Source organism: Eschrichtius robustus, chromosome 10 (assembly GCF_028021215.1).
Source record: "Eschrichtius robustus isolate mEscRob2 chromosome 10, mEscRob2.pri, whole genome shotgun sequence".
In the NCBI taxonomy this organism is placed as follows: domain Eukaryota; kingdom Metazoa; phylum Chordata; class Mammalia; order Artiodactyla; family Eschrichtiidae; genus Eschrichtius; species Eschrichtius robustus.
The window spans coordinates 12,101,232-12,119,186 of NC_090833.1; the positions used below are offsets into that span (position 1 = coordinate 12,101,232).

Sequence of the window (17,955 nt, forward strand, 5' to 3'; positions counted from 1 at the left end):
CACCTTTAAGGACATAATCAGCCATATTCTATGAAAAGAATCTTAATCATTGTGGGGAAAAGATCGGCTGAAGGGGACAACGGGTAAAGCCCCTCTGCAGAGGTTCCGGAGCCATCGGCTCTCTACTGTGCGGAAGCCACGAGTATGACTTTCTCCTGAGTGGAGAGCCATGGGGTAGGGTGTGCTGCATGTTTTCACTCTTGGCCCCTTGTCTTTGAGGGTATCAACTTTCTCAGCCTCGACCCCTGTCCAGGAGAAAACAGGCATGGTTACCCTGGATTTTCCAGTCACCTTGTTTCCAAGAATCATTTTGTGATTTTTCAGCTCAGTTGATGTGTTTATTAGGTTTGATTTGTTTGCCAGACATTTGAAACTCACTTTTCTTTGGTATACCAGTTTTTTTGGCCTTAATATATGTTTTTTTAACTTTTTATTACGAGAATTTTCAAACACGAAGTAGAATAATGCAGTACACATCCATGTGCCCATTACAGAACTTCATCAATTTGTCATCATTTTGCTAATCTTGCAGAAACAAGTGTTAATTATAATCAGAGATAAAACAGGATTCAAACTTCGTGGAAAAGAGTAAAATATACTTTTTTACCAACAGTCAAATGGTGAAGGTGGGCAGAAACATTGCATGGTGCAACATGGTAAAGTAAATAGAGGGTTATGGTCCTTAATAGAAGGATGCATCTTGCATGAAAGGAGGTGGGACATATTTTATAGGCCCCTCTTCATGCTGCAGGAAGAATCATGGCCTTAATATTGATTCCAAACAAGCTGGATCTAGAAGTCCAAAAACTCCATATTTTTTTCTTTTTACTTCTGTAGCATATGTTAGTTAATAATCTTAGAATATGTGTTCATAGAAAAATAATTTGAAAAGTTTTTGTTAGTTGTGCTGTATTGCAAGTGCACTTCTAATATCCTTTGAGATTATCCATCAGTTATGTAAAATATTTATAAATGTATTGAAATATGTTGCTACAAAAACAATAAATGAATCTGATATGTGAGAAAAGGGCAGAGAGAGGTGGTGTTAAATAATTCACATTAGACTTTTAACTGTCTGTATTAAATTGGGAAACTGTGTGTCTTTAGTTTTTTTTGGAGTAAACAAATCAAATTTCTTTGGGACTCTTGGCTTTTGACTTGCAGCCTGTGTTAGCCTGATGTTAACTCCAGACTGATAACTATTCCTTCTGAGACGCGATTTCTTAGGGAGAGCATATTTGCAGGACTCAGGCAGTGGAGAAGGTGTTTTCTTTATAAATATTGACAAGGGTATAAGCAAACGATGTTAGTGTACTTAGTGTGAAGTCCTACCTGAGTACTCTTAGAACTTACGATGTTACAGAAGTATTCTTGGCCTTACTCCCAATGAATATAAGGAATTTATTTACGATTTGAAATGTTCAACAGAATGCCAAGTTCTCCATATGAATTGGGTGAATTAATTTCAAGTTCTCTAGGTACAGAAGTCTACTTCTGCCCATTTTTTGTTTAGAGTAATATTTTATTTATATTGGCAGAATCCTTTGTACAGAATGCCATTGTTTATAAAGGCTAGGCTGTTTGGCTTCTCATTTGTGTGGCAGCCGTAACAGTTTTTTGAGACACCTATTGGGTATAGTTGGGATTATAAAGAAATATGCTGTTGCTTTTACACTCCAGCAACTTTAAACATTAGTCAAAAGCTAAAACAAATATAGGGATCTTTAGGAACCTAGTTCTGGTACAGACCTTTAAGTCAGTAACTGACAATGCAGTGTCAACCAGTTTGATAGAGGCTTATAAAAATGCTAGTGCACATATTCTTCTGCAAACATCTAAAAAGCAGTTTAACCTGGAAGGAGATATTAAAAGGTGTACAAAACACACAAACACACACACTGTTCTGAAAACTGTATTTTAAAAAAGATGAGAAATGCCAGGCATGAGTAGAAATATAAGAAGAGTGAACACTGGGGGAAGCCATAATGTAACTGGGCCTTGAGAGGCAGGGATGGAGATACAAACCTAAACTTGTTCCTGGTTCACTTAGTGGTAGAGAATAAACCTAGAGACTGAATCTTTTCTTTCAAGTCTCGATTATGGTTTAAGTGGAAAGCCAAAGGGATGGATAGTAGAAAGCTTCAGATGTAATTTTGTAATTAACAGGCATATTGGCTCCAAGGTAAAGAAAACTCCTTGATTTCCCTTCTGTGCTAATTTCCCCTATTGGATTGAGTCATAGAACTTAGAGGTCAATTAATCAGTCTTCCTGTTTTGCAAATTGAAAAACTGAGGACCAGAGGAGAAATAAAGAGTTAGACCATCAGGTGTTTTCCTTTTTAGCCTAGTGTACTTTTCATAGTGTGCGATTTTACTTTCCCCCTCATCTCACTGGTTGAACTTGGCTATTCTGTTTCTCTACCTCTCATCTCCAAATTAAATGAACCCAGAGTAGCCTCAGGTTTGCATTTCTGTTATCCGTTATTTAAACCTAATTACTCTGAGGAGGTTTCCCCCATTTTCCACGGTGACACTCTGGTAGGTAAAACTTTTTTAACCAAGGATTTATAGATTTAGCACCATCTTTCTCTTTCTGCAGGGTGTTTCATGGTTTCAAATGTTGTGGGTTTGAAACTGTTGTTCTCAATATTTCATCTATTCTCTGTGGTGTCTGGTGTTTGAATAAAACTGAATCTTAATGTAATTTGTACAGGTACTGCAGGCAATGGGATACCCAACGGGCTTTGATGCAGATATTGAATGTATGAGTTCCGATGAAAAGTCAGATAATGAAGGCAAAAATGAAACAGTGTCTTCAAACTCAAGCAATAATACTGGAAATTCTACAACTGAAACCTCCAGTACCTTAGAGGTATACTTACATTTTTTTTTTCCTTGGAAGAAAAGTAATGTATGTTCATTGTCAAAAATTTGAGAGGTATGGAGAAGTATAAATGAGACAATCAAAAGCATATACAAGTATATGTATTCCAGAGGCAGCCATTATTAATATTTTGCTTTATTTATGTCCAGCCTTTTTTCTATGTGTAGTTTTTATGAAGGCAATCATATTTTTCATACAGTTTTACATCTTGTTTTTTCACTTAACTCTAAAAATCGCTGTAAACATAACTGTATACTGTACAACACATGGATGTATCCTAATTTAACTAGCATTTCTCCTTTGCTGGCCATGGGAGTTGCTTCCAGCATTTCACAATCATAATGTATCAGGAACGTCAACAATAACTGAAGAGTGAAAAACAAAAAGATCTAGAGACTTCCCTGGCGGTCCAGTGGTTAGGACCCCATGCTTCCACTGCAGGGGGCCCTGGTTCCATCCCTGGTCGGGGAACTAAGATCCCACAAGCTGCTGTGCTATAAACGAATGAATGAATGAATGAATGAATATGTGTATGTATGTATGTTTGCAAACTTAAAAAAAAAAATCTAATGGGGAAATTTAGGATTATTTGAAATTTGTGCTAAGCTGTGGGGGTCAGTGGGGTCATCATTGAGTTGGTCCAGCCCTAAAGAGGGCGTCTGATTTAGTATGTTCCTCAGACTCTTGAGCAAGTCCTGACCTATGACGTATTGTCACAGATAATAGAAGGAGACAAAAGTCCAAGTACTGAGTATACATGGCTTATTTGGGAATTCATGGGGCCCTTGCTTATTGCATTCTACATAAGAAAAATTGGCTTTAAAGTAACCGCAGGAGCTTACATTAAATTTTAAAAAGTGTCATTTGTAAGAATGAGTATCTATCAAGGACTTAGTGGACTATTAATTTTGTCCCCTTTTAGTACCTGCTTACTGCTAGATGCTGCAGAAATTGTGTCCAGAGCCTTAAGATGTTCTCAGGATAGAAGGGCAAAAGATACGCTCATAATTATGATGTAAGGTGATAAGCACCGTGATTGCAAAATGAATATAATGTAAAATCTCAAAGGAGGATGTGATTACGAAATGTACACACATGTAAAATCAAAGGGGGTGAACTGTGAGCTTGGTTTGAGATGATGAGTAGGATTTTGCTATGTGGGGAAGTGGTGGAAAGAAGGCATTCTGGGCCAAGGAATAGGAGGTATAATACCTGGAGTTGTGAAAGTAAATGTTTGAGAAGTACCAGGTGGGCCTGTATGGTGGGGACTGATGGGGCTGAGGCCTGTGAAAGCCATGCCTGACTCCTCATGTGATGTTGTGGAGGATAGAAGACATGGCACCTGGCTTTAGAGAGGACCAGTCATTCATAAGTGGTTGTCACAGGCAGGCCAAGATGGTTTGCTGGCAGTGTTATAAATAGTAAGAGAAAAAGAGCGCATTAATTATGAGGTACAGACTGTTAAGTTCAAAGGGAATTAAGAGAGCAGTGTGGGCTAAACTAATAGCAGTTATGAGAGTATGTGGAGGTTCTGGTTGTGAATCCATCTCTGCTTTGCTTCTGTATAATCTAGTAATGGGGAGGGGAGAAAGCTCTTATTCTTCATTTAAAATAGTAATAATTGATTAGAACTGCAAATATTTTTATCTTGACTCATTTTTATAAAAGTGATTTCAGATTTGGAAAGCAAGGAGTGATTACCATAGGGTAATCATAGGGTAGTTTCAGAAATTACTCATTACCTTTTAAAGATGGACTCCAGAAATTTGCCTTGAAATTAAAAAGATGTAGATTATTAAAAACTCTTCAAGAAGTGGTTTATTGCAAAAGACCCAGGAATGTTTATTAAAATTGTCTTTAAAAATTGTCCAATGTTTCACTTTTATAGCATCAACCACTTATTAAATCAGTGTAGAGTATTTTAAGAGAATCTTGCTGTCCATTAGGTTTACATACATGAAAATCCTATTATATGTAATAATTCATTTTTGTTCAGCATTTCTTGAGCAATTACTGGGATAGAATTACAGACATGCCCTCTAACCTCAAAAAGTGCTCAGTCGTTGGTTGGGTCTTTCCTTTCTAAAATTATAGTTTTGTGGTGTTTTGTGGTTTATTTTTGGTGCTAGCCTCTCTCTTCGTTTGAGCCTTCACACTCTTACGTGAATTACTTCTCTTCCTCACCTCTAGTCTTATCCTTATGCCAGTTCTTTCCACCACTCCTAGAGCAGTTTTCTAGTCTAATTGTGAATTTACCCAGATTTAAGTCTTTCAGTGGCTCCCCATTGTCCATGATAAAGTTGAAGCTCATTTGCATGACATTTGAAGTCCTTTATGATTTGGCTCCATCAAGAGTGTTTCTAATCTGGTTCTGCTTTCCTCTCCTCACTCGCTTGATACAGCCAAATGGAACTTCTTGCCATTTCCCAAACAAATGGTCTTTCTTTCTTTTGGGCCTTTGCATGGCTGTTTCTTCTGTCCAGAATGCCCTTCTCCTTCGTTTCCTCCTTCTCATGGTCTGGTACTTACCTTTTAAGGTCAGGTTTGCATGTCACTTCCAGGAAAACTATCCTGTTTGCCCTAGAAAATGATTCCTTGTACTGTGTTTCCATAATATACATGGGCTCTATCATGTACATTGTTTTACAGTGATTGGATCAATCCTTCCTTCTATACTCTAGCTTCTTGAGGGCAGGGAATGACTGCTTTTATTATTTTTAAATTTCAGAATTCATAGTCTGTAGCCTATTGTTTTTACTCTAGGTGCCGTTAAATCTCTTTAGAGAGACTGAGAGGTGTGTAGGCACATTTTCTTTCCGTCTCCCAAATTTAGAGTTATTTCTTCCTAATCCTAAAGATGAAAAACAATGAATGCTCAGGTGTCATGTGAATCTCAACTGTTCTACCTACATTGTCAGTCATTTAGAGTATTGTTCTTAGATCTTGAACACCCCAGATCAGACCCTGGAGTGCCATGTGATGGCAAGGCTACACTGCTCTTGAATACTGATCTGTTGAGACAGCCTGCTTCCACGGCAGGCTGGCCAGATGACTTACTGTGATGTTTACTGCTTGTAGAATTTCGATACCTTTAAAGATATTTTGCCATTTGTATACAGAAGTGATCATGCATCCTAGCCCCTGAATGCTTTAAAGTACAATTCTTGAGCCTCTTTTTCAACAGGGACGTAGTATAATTGTATTAATAAGAAATCTAATACTCTAAAAATTTACTTGATTGAACCTCCTTTTAGGTAAGAACTCAGGGCCCTATCCTCACAGCAAGTGGCAAAAATCCTGTAATGGAGCTCAATGAAAAAAGAAGAGGTCTTAAGTATGAACTCATCTCGGAGACTGGTGGAAGCCATGACAAACGCTTTGTAATGGAGGTGTGTACCTAGATACAAGCCAACCTTATTTTTCCCCTCAAAGACATAGGATATCCTGAGCTTATATATAAAAAAGCTTTAGAGTGAGTCAAATCTTATGGTACTGTTTGACTTTTTGTGTTTTCTGTGTTGTGATACATTTAAATTACAGCTGTGTAGAGGAATTGTATGGGATAATTGCAGAGTGTTGTTCTTAATTTTAGGTAGAAGTAGATGGACAGAAATTCAGAGGTGCAGGTCCAAATAAGAAAGTGGCAAAGGCAAGTGCAGCTTTAGCTGCCCTGGAGAAGCTGTTTTCTGGACCCAATGCAGCAAATAATAAGAAAAAGAAGATTATCCCTCAGGTATGAGTTAAGCATTAAACCTTTGAAAGATATTACCAGAATTAAATTTCCTTTCCTGTCTTTGTGCCACTTCAGGTTTTTCTAAAGTTACTTCTTTTTCTTGGATTTGGCAACCTTTTCTTTGGGTTTGATCATGAATAATAGAAATATGATTAGTGGTTCTCTGTTCTGTGGTCTTTTAGGCAAATTATATATTAAAAAGAGACTATTAGCATTATTTGGGGGCTTTAGGTCATTCTTGAAGAGGTAGAGTGTTGGAGGGTTGGGACTTTAATGAGATACTAGCATTTGTTTAGTTTAGGGAAGCTGCCAAGAATATTTGGGGCTTACTCTCATCACAGTCTGCAGGTGCTCTTCCATTTCCTTTCCAGTTTTGTCCTTTTGCATTATTTATTTTGGGTTTTCCTTTGAGGGCGTCACAGTAGAACTTGACCCTTTGTTGCTTCTGTTCATTACCGACATTGGAAATGTTAGAGCTGCTAAAGGCCCAGGATTGTAACAAGGGTTGCAGTAAGAAAAGATGGCCTCCTAATTGCACGCTTTTGAATAACAGATTCTTCTATCCATTCATTTACGTATTCAAAAATATTTTCTAGACATATACCATGTGCACGATTGTGAGGGAAAAGGAGATACGTTAACTATAAGACACATTCTCTCCCTTGTGGAGAATACTGGTATAATAATGTCTGAATGTATTATGTGATAGGAACAAGTCAAGAAAAATGTTTAGACTAATAGAAGGAAGCTTAGATTATTTAAGATTCTGTGTTAAATATGCATATGCGAAGTCCATTATAAGAGGTTAGAATAGCTCTCATTTTATAGATGAGGAAATGAGGCTTGAACACATTAAGATACCGCTTGTAGTAACATAGCTAATTGATGGTAAGGGTTCCCTTTGAAACCTGGTTCTTCTCCTTCCAAAGACCATTGGCATGCTCCTATTGTATATTATATCCATCTTAGAAATTTGTTTTGTGTTAATTTAAACTTCTTGTATGTACTATAATAAACACTGCTTATATTCTAGAATTCAAAATATAAACAAAAAACGAACTTTTTACTGAGATGAAATACAAATAAAGCGTTTAAATTGCAGTGGTATACATGTAGAGAGAGGATAAGTGGATTTTCTTTTTCTAAAATCTTCTAGAATATGTTCTAAATTAGTAGAAGGATAATTGTTACCTTGTTTTGGTGTGTTTTTCTCATGCGTTACATCTTGTATATGGGTCAGTTAATTTTAGTGTTTAAAAAAGCCTATGCTATGTGCAGATACTTATTAGGTAGTTAGGTTTGGTTCTAGGAGACATGAGCTTGATTTGTGTGGAGTCACTTTGCCGCTGCCAGATTACTACTTTCTGACTACATTTGACTAAGCTGTGTTTAAAAAAAAAAAAATGCCCGCATGAAGTTCACTCATTTTTAGAAATTTTCCATACTAAAAGCTATAAAACTCACGTGTTCAATGTGCTTGACAGCCAAGAAGCAGTCTATTTTGGTTGGATTTTTTTCAGCCAAAAGGAAAAAATGGCTGTTCTCTGTGCACGATACATTCGACCTTGAAACTGTCTTCTACCCAGTTATAGAGGCTATCCTAGGATTTTTCAATGAGAGATAAATGTGTATATGCACTGACTATTTAAGCTGTCTGAGATGCTGTCGACTTGATCGTACAATGCTTTTGAGGCTCTGCACCTCCTTCCCTGCAGCTTGGTTATAGCAGGGAGTATTAGTAGTTTTTTGAGCTTGAGTTTTTATTGCATCTTTATATTAAAAAGTAAATATAATATGTAATTTAAAACTAGATATTTTCTTATTTCTTAAATTTTCAGTTTTGGAAAGGAATGTTCTAGCAGCCTTGTGTACCATTACTCTTTGTCCTTATCTATTCTACTTTTCAGAGTTTTGTATCTATTTTCTCAGTTGCTCTTTCTACTCTGAAGTAAGGAAAACAAAGTGGGTATCATAATTGTCATTTTGCAATTAGTGGGGAGACTCCCATAGAGATTATGTGACTTTACCAGAGTCCCATAGCGCGCGCGCGCACGCACACACGCGCACACACACACACGCACGCACACACACACACACACACACACACACACACACCAGAATTGATACACACGCACACACAGCAGAATTGCATGACCTTCCTGAGGTCTCAGTTACTTACATCAGGAACTGGCATCCACACCTTTGGTCTTCCTGTCTTAGTTCCTTTTCTTTTTTTTTAAAACCCCATTCAGGTTCACAGCTAACTCCAGGTAGTTTGTTGTGGTATTTTTTTGTTTGCTGGGGGAGAATTCAGTAAATTTTGAACCTAGGTATCAAGTGTGTGTAATTGCTTTAGTCAGGCCTAAAATGACTTTGGATGTAATTTGACTGCTGAAATTTGTGTGCAGAAAACGAACTCTTTCTGGGTAACCCTCAAGTGAAAGGAAGAATTTATTTGCATACTTCTCTGTGCCAGCATCTTCTCCAGAACAACTCTGTAAGATAGATGTCATTTTCATTTTACAGATTATAAATTGAAGGTTCAAGGTCATAGACGACTAATCTCATGTACAGGCTCAAGTTTCTCATAGAGTAATTATGCATTACAAAGTTGATGAGATGATCTTATTTCTCTCAGTAATGAAATGCGTTATTTTTAACAGGCAAAGGGTGTTGTGAATACAGCTGTGTCCGCAGCAGTCCAAGCTGTTCGGGGCAGAGGAAGAGGAACTCTAACAAGGGGAGCTTTTGTTGGGGCCACAGCTGCTCCTGGCTACATAGCTCCAGGTATAGTGCACCCTGTGAGACATCTGCCTCCTTTTCTGGGCCAGAGTTCCAAGAACAGCCTCTCCTTTATTTTCCAGGGTTATACAGGGTTTCTGGAAACATAATACGGGTATAGGATGGGTGTGCACCGAATTTCAAAAGAAGAGAATCTACAGAATGTTACAGGTTTTCTCCTGGAATCTGCTGAGTGACTAGAGGCTTTCTGGAGGGAGGTGACAGATGAGGAGTACTGTGCTTAGTTGAGGGGACATATTTTGACAATGAGGAAGCTCAAAGATATTCCACAGATTGGGGAGTTTGGATAGCTGAGCAGAGTGTATTCGGTGGGGACATAGACGACAGATTGGGTATCACAGGTGAGAAAAATGGCTGGTAAGAGCTACTTAATTGGGGTGAAGCCCGGCAATGTTAGCATTTCTTTAACTCTATGTTGGGGAACCATCAGGGGCTAAAGAAGTACACAAAGAGGAAAGGGGGAACTTACTTATCTAGAGCTGAGTATACATTAGATACTTTCATATAAATGATTTCACTTAATTGTTTTTAATCTTCACAGTGTTTCCTCAAGTAGAAATTATTTCCATTTTTCCGTGTGAGGAAACTAAGTTTTAGGGAGGTAAGGCAACTAGCTCAGTGTGAGACATCTTGTAAATAGCAGAGCAAAGGTTTGAGTGTAGGTGTTTCTAGTTCCAAAGTTTATATTCTTTCCATTTCACCACATGGCTTGAGGAAGATGGGAAAAGATGCCCTCTGCTTGCCTTCTGTTCTCATCCTTGTATCATCTTAGCAGTAGCTGTACCTCTGTCTCATTAAAATCAAATTCTCTGTAATATTGCAAGTATGGAACTTTGAACTTGACAACTAAACCAGTAGTAGTTGTTGATCAAGATGAAATTGTCACAAAGATTGGGTCTTATCCCGTCATTATTTTTTTGCATAACACTCTTAAGAAGTTCACTTAGGTTGTGTTTTTTTTTTCTAAGAAAGAATTAGACTTTTTGGGAAATTCTGTGGATGATGTGGCTTTGGAATTAAGCTTCTAGAAGTTGATCCCAGTAGGGGCATAGCTCAAAGATGTGTCATATAAACAATGTGTACTCTTACTCAAATATTGTGTGCCTGCTTTGACACACAGCAGATATGGATTTTGTTCTCCTGCAGTGTTTGGTCTAAAGGGTGAGACATACTAATGGAATACTCACGACTGACTGAGTTGCTATGATGAAGGAGAGGGGCACGATGCTCTGAGGGGACGTGACAGAGAAACCTGGTCTAGTCTGTCGGGGACTCGAAGGTTTCCCTGAAGATGTGACACTTGAACTGAGCTTTGAAGAATGAGTAGGAGTTAACTCAGAGAAGATTGGGACGGAAGAACACCGCACACACAGGGAATAGCACATCGGCACCCTATGGTGCTGGTAGGAGGGAACTTGGCTCATTTGAAGAATTAGGAGGAGGCCAACATGTCTGTAGCGTGGAGAGCACTGTGTGTGGGTGAAGGGGGGCGGAATTTGAGCTAAAGTGGGTACTCAGTCCCGTCCTGGAGGCTGTGGTTTGGATTTTGGTCTTGGTACCTAAGTATGGGCGAAGTCATGAAGGGTTCTAAGAGGAGTAAGGAGATAAGACTTTCAGACTTTATTTGTAAAGATCACTCTCTGTAGCGTGAAGAACGGCTTGTAGGGACAGAAGTCGGCATGCCAAGACAAAGTAGAAGGTTTTTGTAAGCTGAGAGACTAGACTAGAGGCCATGGAGGGATCTCCAGGGGGTGTAGGGAAGTAGATGGGGGGGTCAAGAAGTGAGCAGATGGAAGAACCTCAGAAGCAGAATTGATGGATTGAATGTGGAGAATGAAACAGAGTGAGGTTTCAGGTCCCTCCCAGGATCTTATGCTGGAGGAAGTAGATTAGATGGTGGCACCATTGAAGGAGACAGAGAGTGCTGAAAGACAGCGTGAGAGGGTGGTTACAGTTTGATATTTTTTGTGTGTCCAAAATTAAGACATTTTTCTGTGCATCTCACTACTTCTATGGAAATTTAATTTTTTCTTTTTTTGCCTCATTTAATGTCTTATTTAAAGGAAGCAGCTTTCATTAAACAGTAGTAGGCAGGTTATTGAGGTGAACTCTCTTGCCTTTGGTGACGTGCTCATCCAGTTTTGTCCAGCTGCTGGGTCATGGGACGTTTCCCTCACGCGCGAGGGGTCAGCAGCCATCAGCTAGTGGCAGTGATTGTGAGAGGAATCCTGCTGTCTGCCTCTCTGCTCTGTAGTAGCTCCTCTTTTACATCATTGCACTGACGTCTGTGAAAGGCCTGTCTTCTGAAGCTTTTAAAAAGGAAGTTCTTTTATAGCCTAGAGAAGATTCAGATTAGGTCAGTTTGGATTATGAATAGGTTATATGCCATTTGCAGAGTGTATTTTGTGCAGCAGGGAGTATAGTAAGTATTTTTACATATGTTATTTAATTACATTCCTCTGCCATCAGTTTCTGCAGAAGACTGAGGCTCAGAGAGGTTAAATAGCAGGTGCAATTCAGAGTCACCTTAGTGAGACGTGAAGTCAGGATTAGAACCCCAGTGGCCTCATTAGTGGCCAGCTTAGTTGTTATAGTTTCATCTCTTTAAGGAGGTTTTAGTAAAACCTTTGAAACTGTAGCCTTAGCCAACCAGCTACCTTTTCCTGGAATAGATTTGATATACAGCCTTCTTTTTTAAGCATTAATCTTTTTTTTTTTTGGCTTCTGATACTTTTCCTACTGTATATTTCCTACTGCTTATTTCAACTGCCTTGTGTCCTCTTGAAATATATGATTTAGTGAGCACTAAAGACTAAGTTGTACAACTCCCAGTTTTATATGACTTAAGTATAGACTAAAAAGTGAAAAACTTTATCTCTAAGAAAATGTTTCTGTTAGTCCCCAAAAGCAATTTACTTATTCAACATATATTTGAATGTTTTATCTCAAACAAGAGATTTAGATCTGAGCATTCAAAGATGACCAACACTTAGCGTCTGCCCCTCTGAATGCTTGGGGTCACATGGGGTAGGAACAGACACTTGAGAAAGTACCGTGTAATATGATGCAAGCTGTGACGTGGGGTGGGCAAAGTGAACAGCAAGCCTGGGGGACTTTACAGAGGAGGTGATAGATACCTAAAGGATGAGTTGCAGTTGGTCAGCTAGAGAAGAAGGAAAAAAAAAATCATTCTAGCAGCAGAAATGATTATAGAAAAAGGGGCTGTAAAGTAAAAAAGCTTGATTTGTTTTGGGTACAATGTGAAGGGCCCATGTAGATTTTGTGCCCTTGTTCTATTTTAGAAACCAGTTTTTCCTAGAGATTTACCCAAGTGATTTAGTATTTATATTTTTTAAGTATTTGTTTATTTATTTATTTATTATTATGGCTGTGTTGGGTCTTCGTTTCTGTGCGAGGGCTTTCTCTAGTTGTGGCAAGCGGGGGCCTCTCACTATCGCGGCCTCTCGTTGCGGAGCACAGGCTCCAGACGCGCAGGCTCAGTAATTGCGGCTCACGGGCCCAGTCGCTCCGCGGCATGTGGGATCTTCCCAGACCAGGGCTCGAACCCGTGTCCCCTGCATTGGCAGGCAGATTCTCAACCACTGCGCCACCAGGGAAGCCCAGTATTTATATTTTTTAAAGTCATTTTACTGAAAAATTAAAGATTGTCGTTTCTATTAACGTAGTATTTCTAATCCCTATAAAACTATAAAGTAGCTTGGAGGGTTTCCCATTTTATAGATGAAAGTGGCAACTCAGAGGTTACATATCTAAGGACATATAAGAAACTAGTGCCAGAACTAAATGGTTCAAAAACTTTTGTGTTCTTTGTACTTTATTGATAATATGAGCCTTCTTCATAGGCACCAGATGCTAATGTCAATTTTAACAATATTTACTGAAAGACCCTGTGCTGGGGCCCAGAATTCGGATTTCAACAAGACACGGACCTTGCCCTCGAGCCCACAGCCTGATCTGTGCGCCCTCTTCAGTGGCAGTTGAGGCTTAGCCTGCTCTGTCACTGCTTTCTGAAAAAAGACTTGGAAATTCCTATTTTCCAACTGTGAGAAATTGGTAATTTGAGTGGTTCTAAGTATTCTTTTGTTGAACAAATTAAATTTGTGAGTGGTTACTATATGCCAGACATTCTGCTAGGTTCAAGTGATGCAAAGATGTATAAGACTTGAGTCTCTGCCATTCTAGGGGGGAACACAGACAAAGAGTTGATAATTATAATACAATGTGGTTAAGTGTAGTGAGAAAGAAACAGGATATTCTGGTAGGTCAGGAGAGCTTGGTAGGCCATAGTAAAAAGCTTCCACTCTACATAGGCATGGAGGAATCGGTAGACTCGGGCCATTCTGGGAAGGGTTCTGGTTCAGCCAGCACCTTGAAGAAGTCCTTGGGGCCCAAGGTGCCGGGCCAGGTGGTCCTCGTGAATTGGGCCAGTGCTGACTGCCCTTTTTCCTGGACTGATGTGCTTTCTCCTTCTTTGCACCAGGCTATGGAACACCATATGGTTACAGCACAGCTGCCCCTGCCTATGGTATGTACACCATCTTACTGATTTCTCCTCTTAAGCCACTCTGCACAGCAATCCAAAGCACAGTTTGTATCTAGGGTTTCTTTAAATGAATTGGAGGATCTCAGACCTACTTATTCTAGTGACCCAACTTAAATTCCCGTTGAAAATGCCACAACCTTGTGGTTCTTGGTTTGGTTGGAGTTGCTCTTCTCTCTGCTTTGCCTGATTGAAGGACTGCTTGTTCTAATTGCCTGTTTCTGACCATATTGAAATTAAATATTTTAAGTAGTTCTTCTTACAGCCAACTTATACTCCATTCAAAGGCTACTGAAGGGCCATACCCAGTTTCTAGCTTGGCTGCCTGCCAGTTATAGAGCTACATTTAAGTTTCTGGTTTGAAACTGTGTGAACTGTAGGTGATTTGAGTTAGAGATAGGAAGTACTCACTTCAAATTTGTAGCTGTCATCCTTTTTCATGAATTTTGCTGTAGAGGTGGAGTGAACAAGACCTAGAGAGTGATGAGGGGGTATCTGCAGCAGTTACTGAAGTGCTTACTGCAGAAGGTCTGTGTAGTACAGTGAGAAAAATCATAGGAATAGCTCCTCTCCCTCCAAAAATAAAAAACAAAGGCAGATGCGGAAATGAACCTCAGTGGCCCTTTGGATAACTTTTGAATGAGGTTTATGTGGCAATGGAGGCAGTAGGTTTGGAGTCAGTGATATGCTTTCTTAGGCATTTTTCCTAACTCGGGTGCTATGTGGTATAGAGTTGGCCATCTGTAGGATGTTTGTCATTGAGAGAAAAAAGAACGCGAGTGTGTATGCACACATGTGAGAGAATGCATGTGAGTGTTAGAGTGTGTGGGTGCACACCTGTGTGCACCAGTGCGACCCCAGGCTAGGCGTGTGTGCACACAGAAGAGAAGGACCTTGACTGTGTTGCTACTTGTGGCATTAGTCCTCCACACGAGCCTCAGACCTTTCATTATGCTTTTTCTCTCATGCATCAGCTTTCCCATTTTTGTTTGGATGAAAATTATGGGTCTTTAAGACACTGCTAAACTGAAGCTTCATCTGATTTCCTAGCTGTAGAAATAAGTAGAAAGTGAACAGTTTGACCGCTTTCCCTATTAAGATAGATAATTTACATCCTGGAAAGATGTGGAGAAGCTGGAAGGCTCGGACGTTTGGGGTGAGTTTCCTCTAAGGCTGAAAGCAGAGTCTGGAGTTTCTTCCTTAACTGAATGTCTCCACTGACACATTCAGGTTCGGCCAGGGCCTCCCCATACAAGAATATGCTGTCACTTAGAATTTCTTCTGAATTCAAGCTCTCTAGCTCCTTTTGATTTGGCAATTTGCTTTTACCATTCAGCCAACTTCTGGATACCCTGACCACCTCATCCTTCCTGTGAATTAGGTCTGGTCAGTTTACAAATACATTTTGACTCACTAGACTCATTGTAATATGTCTTGTGTGAGAGCCAAAGCGTCTGCCTCCTAGGGTAGGTCCTTAAGTCTGTGTCTTTCTTTTAGACATAGTAAGTCCCATGTTCTTTAGTACAGGTTTGCTAGAGCTTAATTTTTTTCTTTAAAACACTTGTATATCTAGGCTCTAAGGCACATTCACGTTTTTCCTCAGTCTTTTTAGTTTTTCTCTCTTGTTCTTCCCTTTCCTCTAACATTATACTTTCACCCTGCGGCCTCTGAGCCCCCTCTTCAGAAGGCTCCTCACTCCCATGTACCATATAACTGACTTCCAAAGCTGGTGAAATTTAATGCCCCCATTTTTCACATAAAAGATTTGGTTTTTAAATGTTACTGTGATGCCAACCTACTAAAACGATGCTTTATTTTGGCTGTAAGGTAAATATGTCTTTTGGCCTTTGTAAAGCTGTTGCATGTGGGGTAATTTCCCTCTGATCATCTGGTGCTCTCGAATACCTGCTGTTGCTGCTTTGTGATTTCTCCGTAGCTTAAATATTAGAATAGAAATAAGGATCACATTTCAAATCATGCTTGAGTATGCAGAAGTTTGTGAGGCCACAAGAACTCATTAATTACAAAATTAAGAAAGTAATTAATCTTTCCAGATTTGCCATGCCAATATTGGCAGTAGCCGTTAAGATAAACACCTAGTCACGACTCCAGTTGGAACTGTCTTTCTGGGGATCTGAGGCCTGCACAGAAAGCTGTGCTGTGAATCTTGACCGTCCCTGTTTCTCCTGTAATATGTGATGTGCCAAATTGAGAGTCACTTCAGAATATTAATCAATAGCATTGCTTTTGAGCTTTATAATTCACGACAGTTCACTCCGATGAAATCCCTTTTTGAATATCCTTCTTCCTATGATGTAGCCATCTTAATTTTGAGTGGAAAATATTATTAAAATATTAAGAGTAACTTCAAAGTTTGTGGGCCTCTTCCATAATGGTACATGTTGACTGACTAATCTGGAAAAGGTTAATGATAATTACTGTAAGATTCTTTTTTTTTTTTTCACCTGAAATTTTTATTGGATTATTAAACTTATTTGGAGTCCTCTCCGTTTCTTTTCTCTGTAGGTTTACCCAAGAGAATGGTTCTGTTACCCGTTATGAAATTCCCAACATATCCTGTTCCCCACTACTCATTCTTTTAGCAAATGACAGAAGCTAATTCCTATTGAACAATACAGTACATACAGAATGTTAGAGAAAAAGCCTTTTTATCCTGCTTTCTTTGAACACATACTTGATCAAAATTATTTGTAAAGAACATCTTTCCTACTTTTTGATTTTAACAAATGCAAATTTAGTTCTCTAAAACTTGAAAACAAACAAACAAAAAGAAACTAGTTCTGTGAAACGGTACCTCATTTCCAGAAAATAACTTATACCAGCCCTTCTGTTCTAGGGAAATAAGTCTAGCAGTTCAAAGTTTAAGTTTTAAGAGGAGTATCAGATTATGTAAAATTAAATTCGTGAAGGATGTATAGAGTCTCAAACACTGATCACAAATAAACTGCTTTGTTGTAACACAGAGTACTGCCTGGTTCCTGATGCAGTCACTGATGCTTAGCTGATTGATATGTATTTGCCCCAGGGCACTTTAATTCGGGCTGTAGTTATTTTTTTTAATACAATAGAGACTTTTCATTTAAACTTTAACTTTGTAAATATTGAAGTGTGTAATTAAAGCCAATAAAATATGGGTTTGAATATTGTTTTAGCTTATTATTTTTGATATGTTTTGGTATCAAATTATAAAGAATTGAAAACTAATAATAACTTAGCCCTAGAAACCCATTCATTTGTAACCAAACTGATAAAACAAAGCAAAGGCGATTGTTAGTTTGAGCCAGTCTATTTACTTTTGTAAGCCCTTTGTACTCCTGCTGTACAAGGGCATCCCCATGATAAAGGTTTACTCTGTTATCTGAGCATTGCTTATTAAAGTGATGGCACTACCCAGAGATGGGGAAGGAGGAATGTGATTATTTTAGTTTCCGAATTTCCAAGTTTTAAAAAATAATAAATTAATTGATCAATCACCCTCTCTTGTTCTTGTGGCCTTCTTCACTCTGTAAGATACTGTGTTCACTCCCTGGCTTTTTTCATGCAGAGAGAAGATTAGCGATTTTTCTGGGATTCTTTGAAGGGTCTCTTATCCTCTTCAATTACATCAGAATCTAAAGCAGCAACAGGGTCCCCATAAAAACTTGCTCTTCGATTGTCCCAGTTCTTGTTGAGTGCTGCTGTGAAAAGTGACAGGTTTCAGCCATGGGTCAGCATTTATTTTTTAAGACACCTAATTAAGCTGGTGAAAAATGATCAGTCGGTAACATTGTGCTGTTCTGTAAAGGGTGCAGACCTAAGTCTTCCACTTGCATTCTCACCTTGTTTGGAAGCCTATGATGTTACTAGAAGGTAATGGTTTCATTAAGGTACTCACCCCCATGAAGGCAACAGTGTGGTCCCATGTTGAGATTTACAAGTTGCTGTGTCTTAAAAATGTCCGTTTTTAGTATGAAT

At 38.9% G+C, this 17,955-nt stretch overlaps 1 protein-coding gene across 3 annotated transcripts in view; it reads left to right on the forward strand.

Moving 5' to 3' along the window:
- Window positions 1–17,471, forward strand: part of STRBP (spermatid perinuclear RNA binding protein) — a 133,768-nt gene extending 116,297 nt beyond the window's left edge. For all 3 annotated transcript variants that reach the window (XM_068552775.1, XM_068552776.1, XM_068552777.1), the window contains exons 13-18: window positions 2,714–2,872; window positions 6,139–6,273; window positions 6,477–6,617; window positions 9,281–9,404; window positions 13,921–13,965; window positions 16,507–17,471. In XM_068552775.1, the coding sequence (XP_068408876.1) occupies window positions 2,714–2,872; window positions 6,139–6,273; window positions 6,477–6,617; window positions 9,281–9,404; window positions 13,921–13,965; window positions 16,507–16,583 (681 nt within the window). In that variant the 3' untranslated portion in view covers window positions 16,584–17,471. The remainder of the gene's footprint in view (window positions 1–2,713; window positions 2,873–6,138; window positions 6,274–6,476; window positions 6,618–9,280; window positions 9,405–13,920; window positions 13,966–16,506) is intronic.
- The last annotated feature ends 484 nt before the right edge of the window (window positions 17,472–17,955 follow it).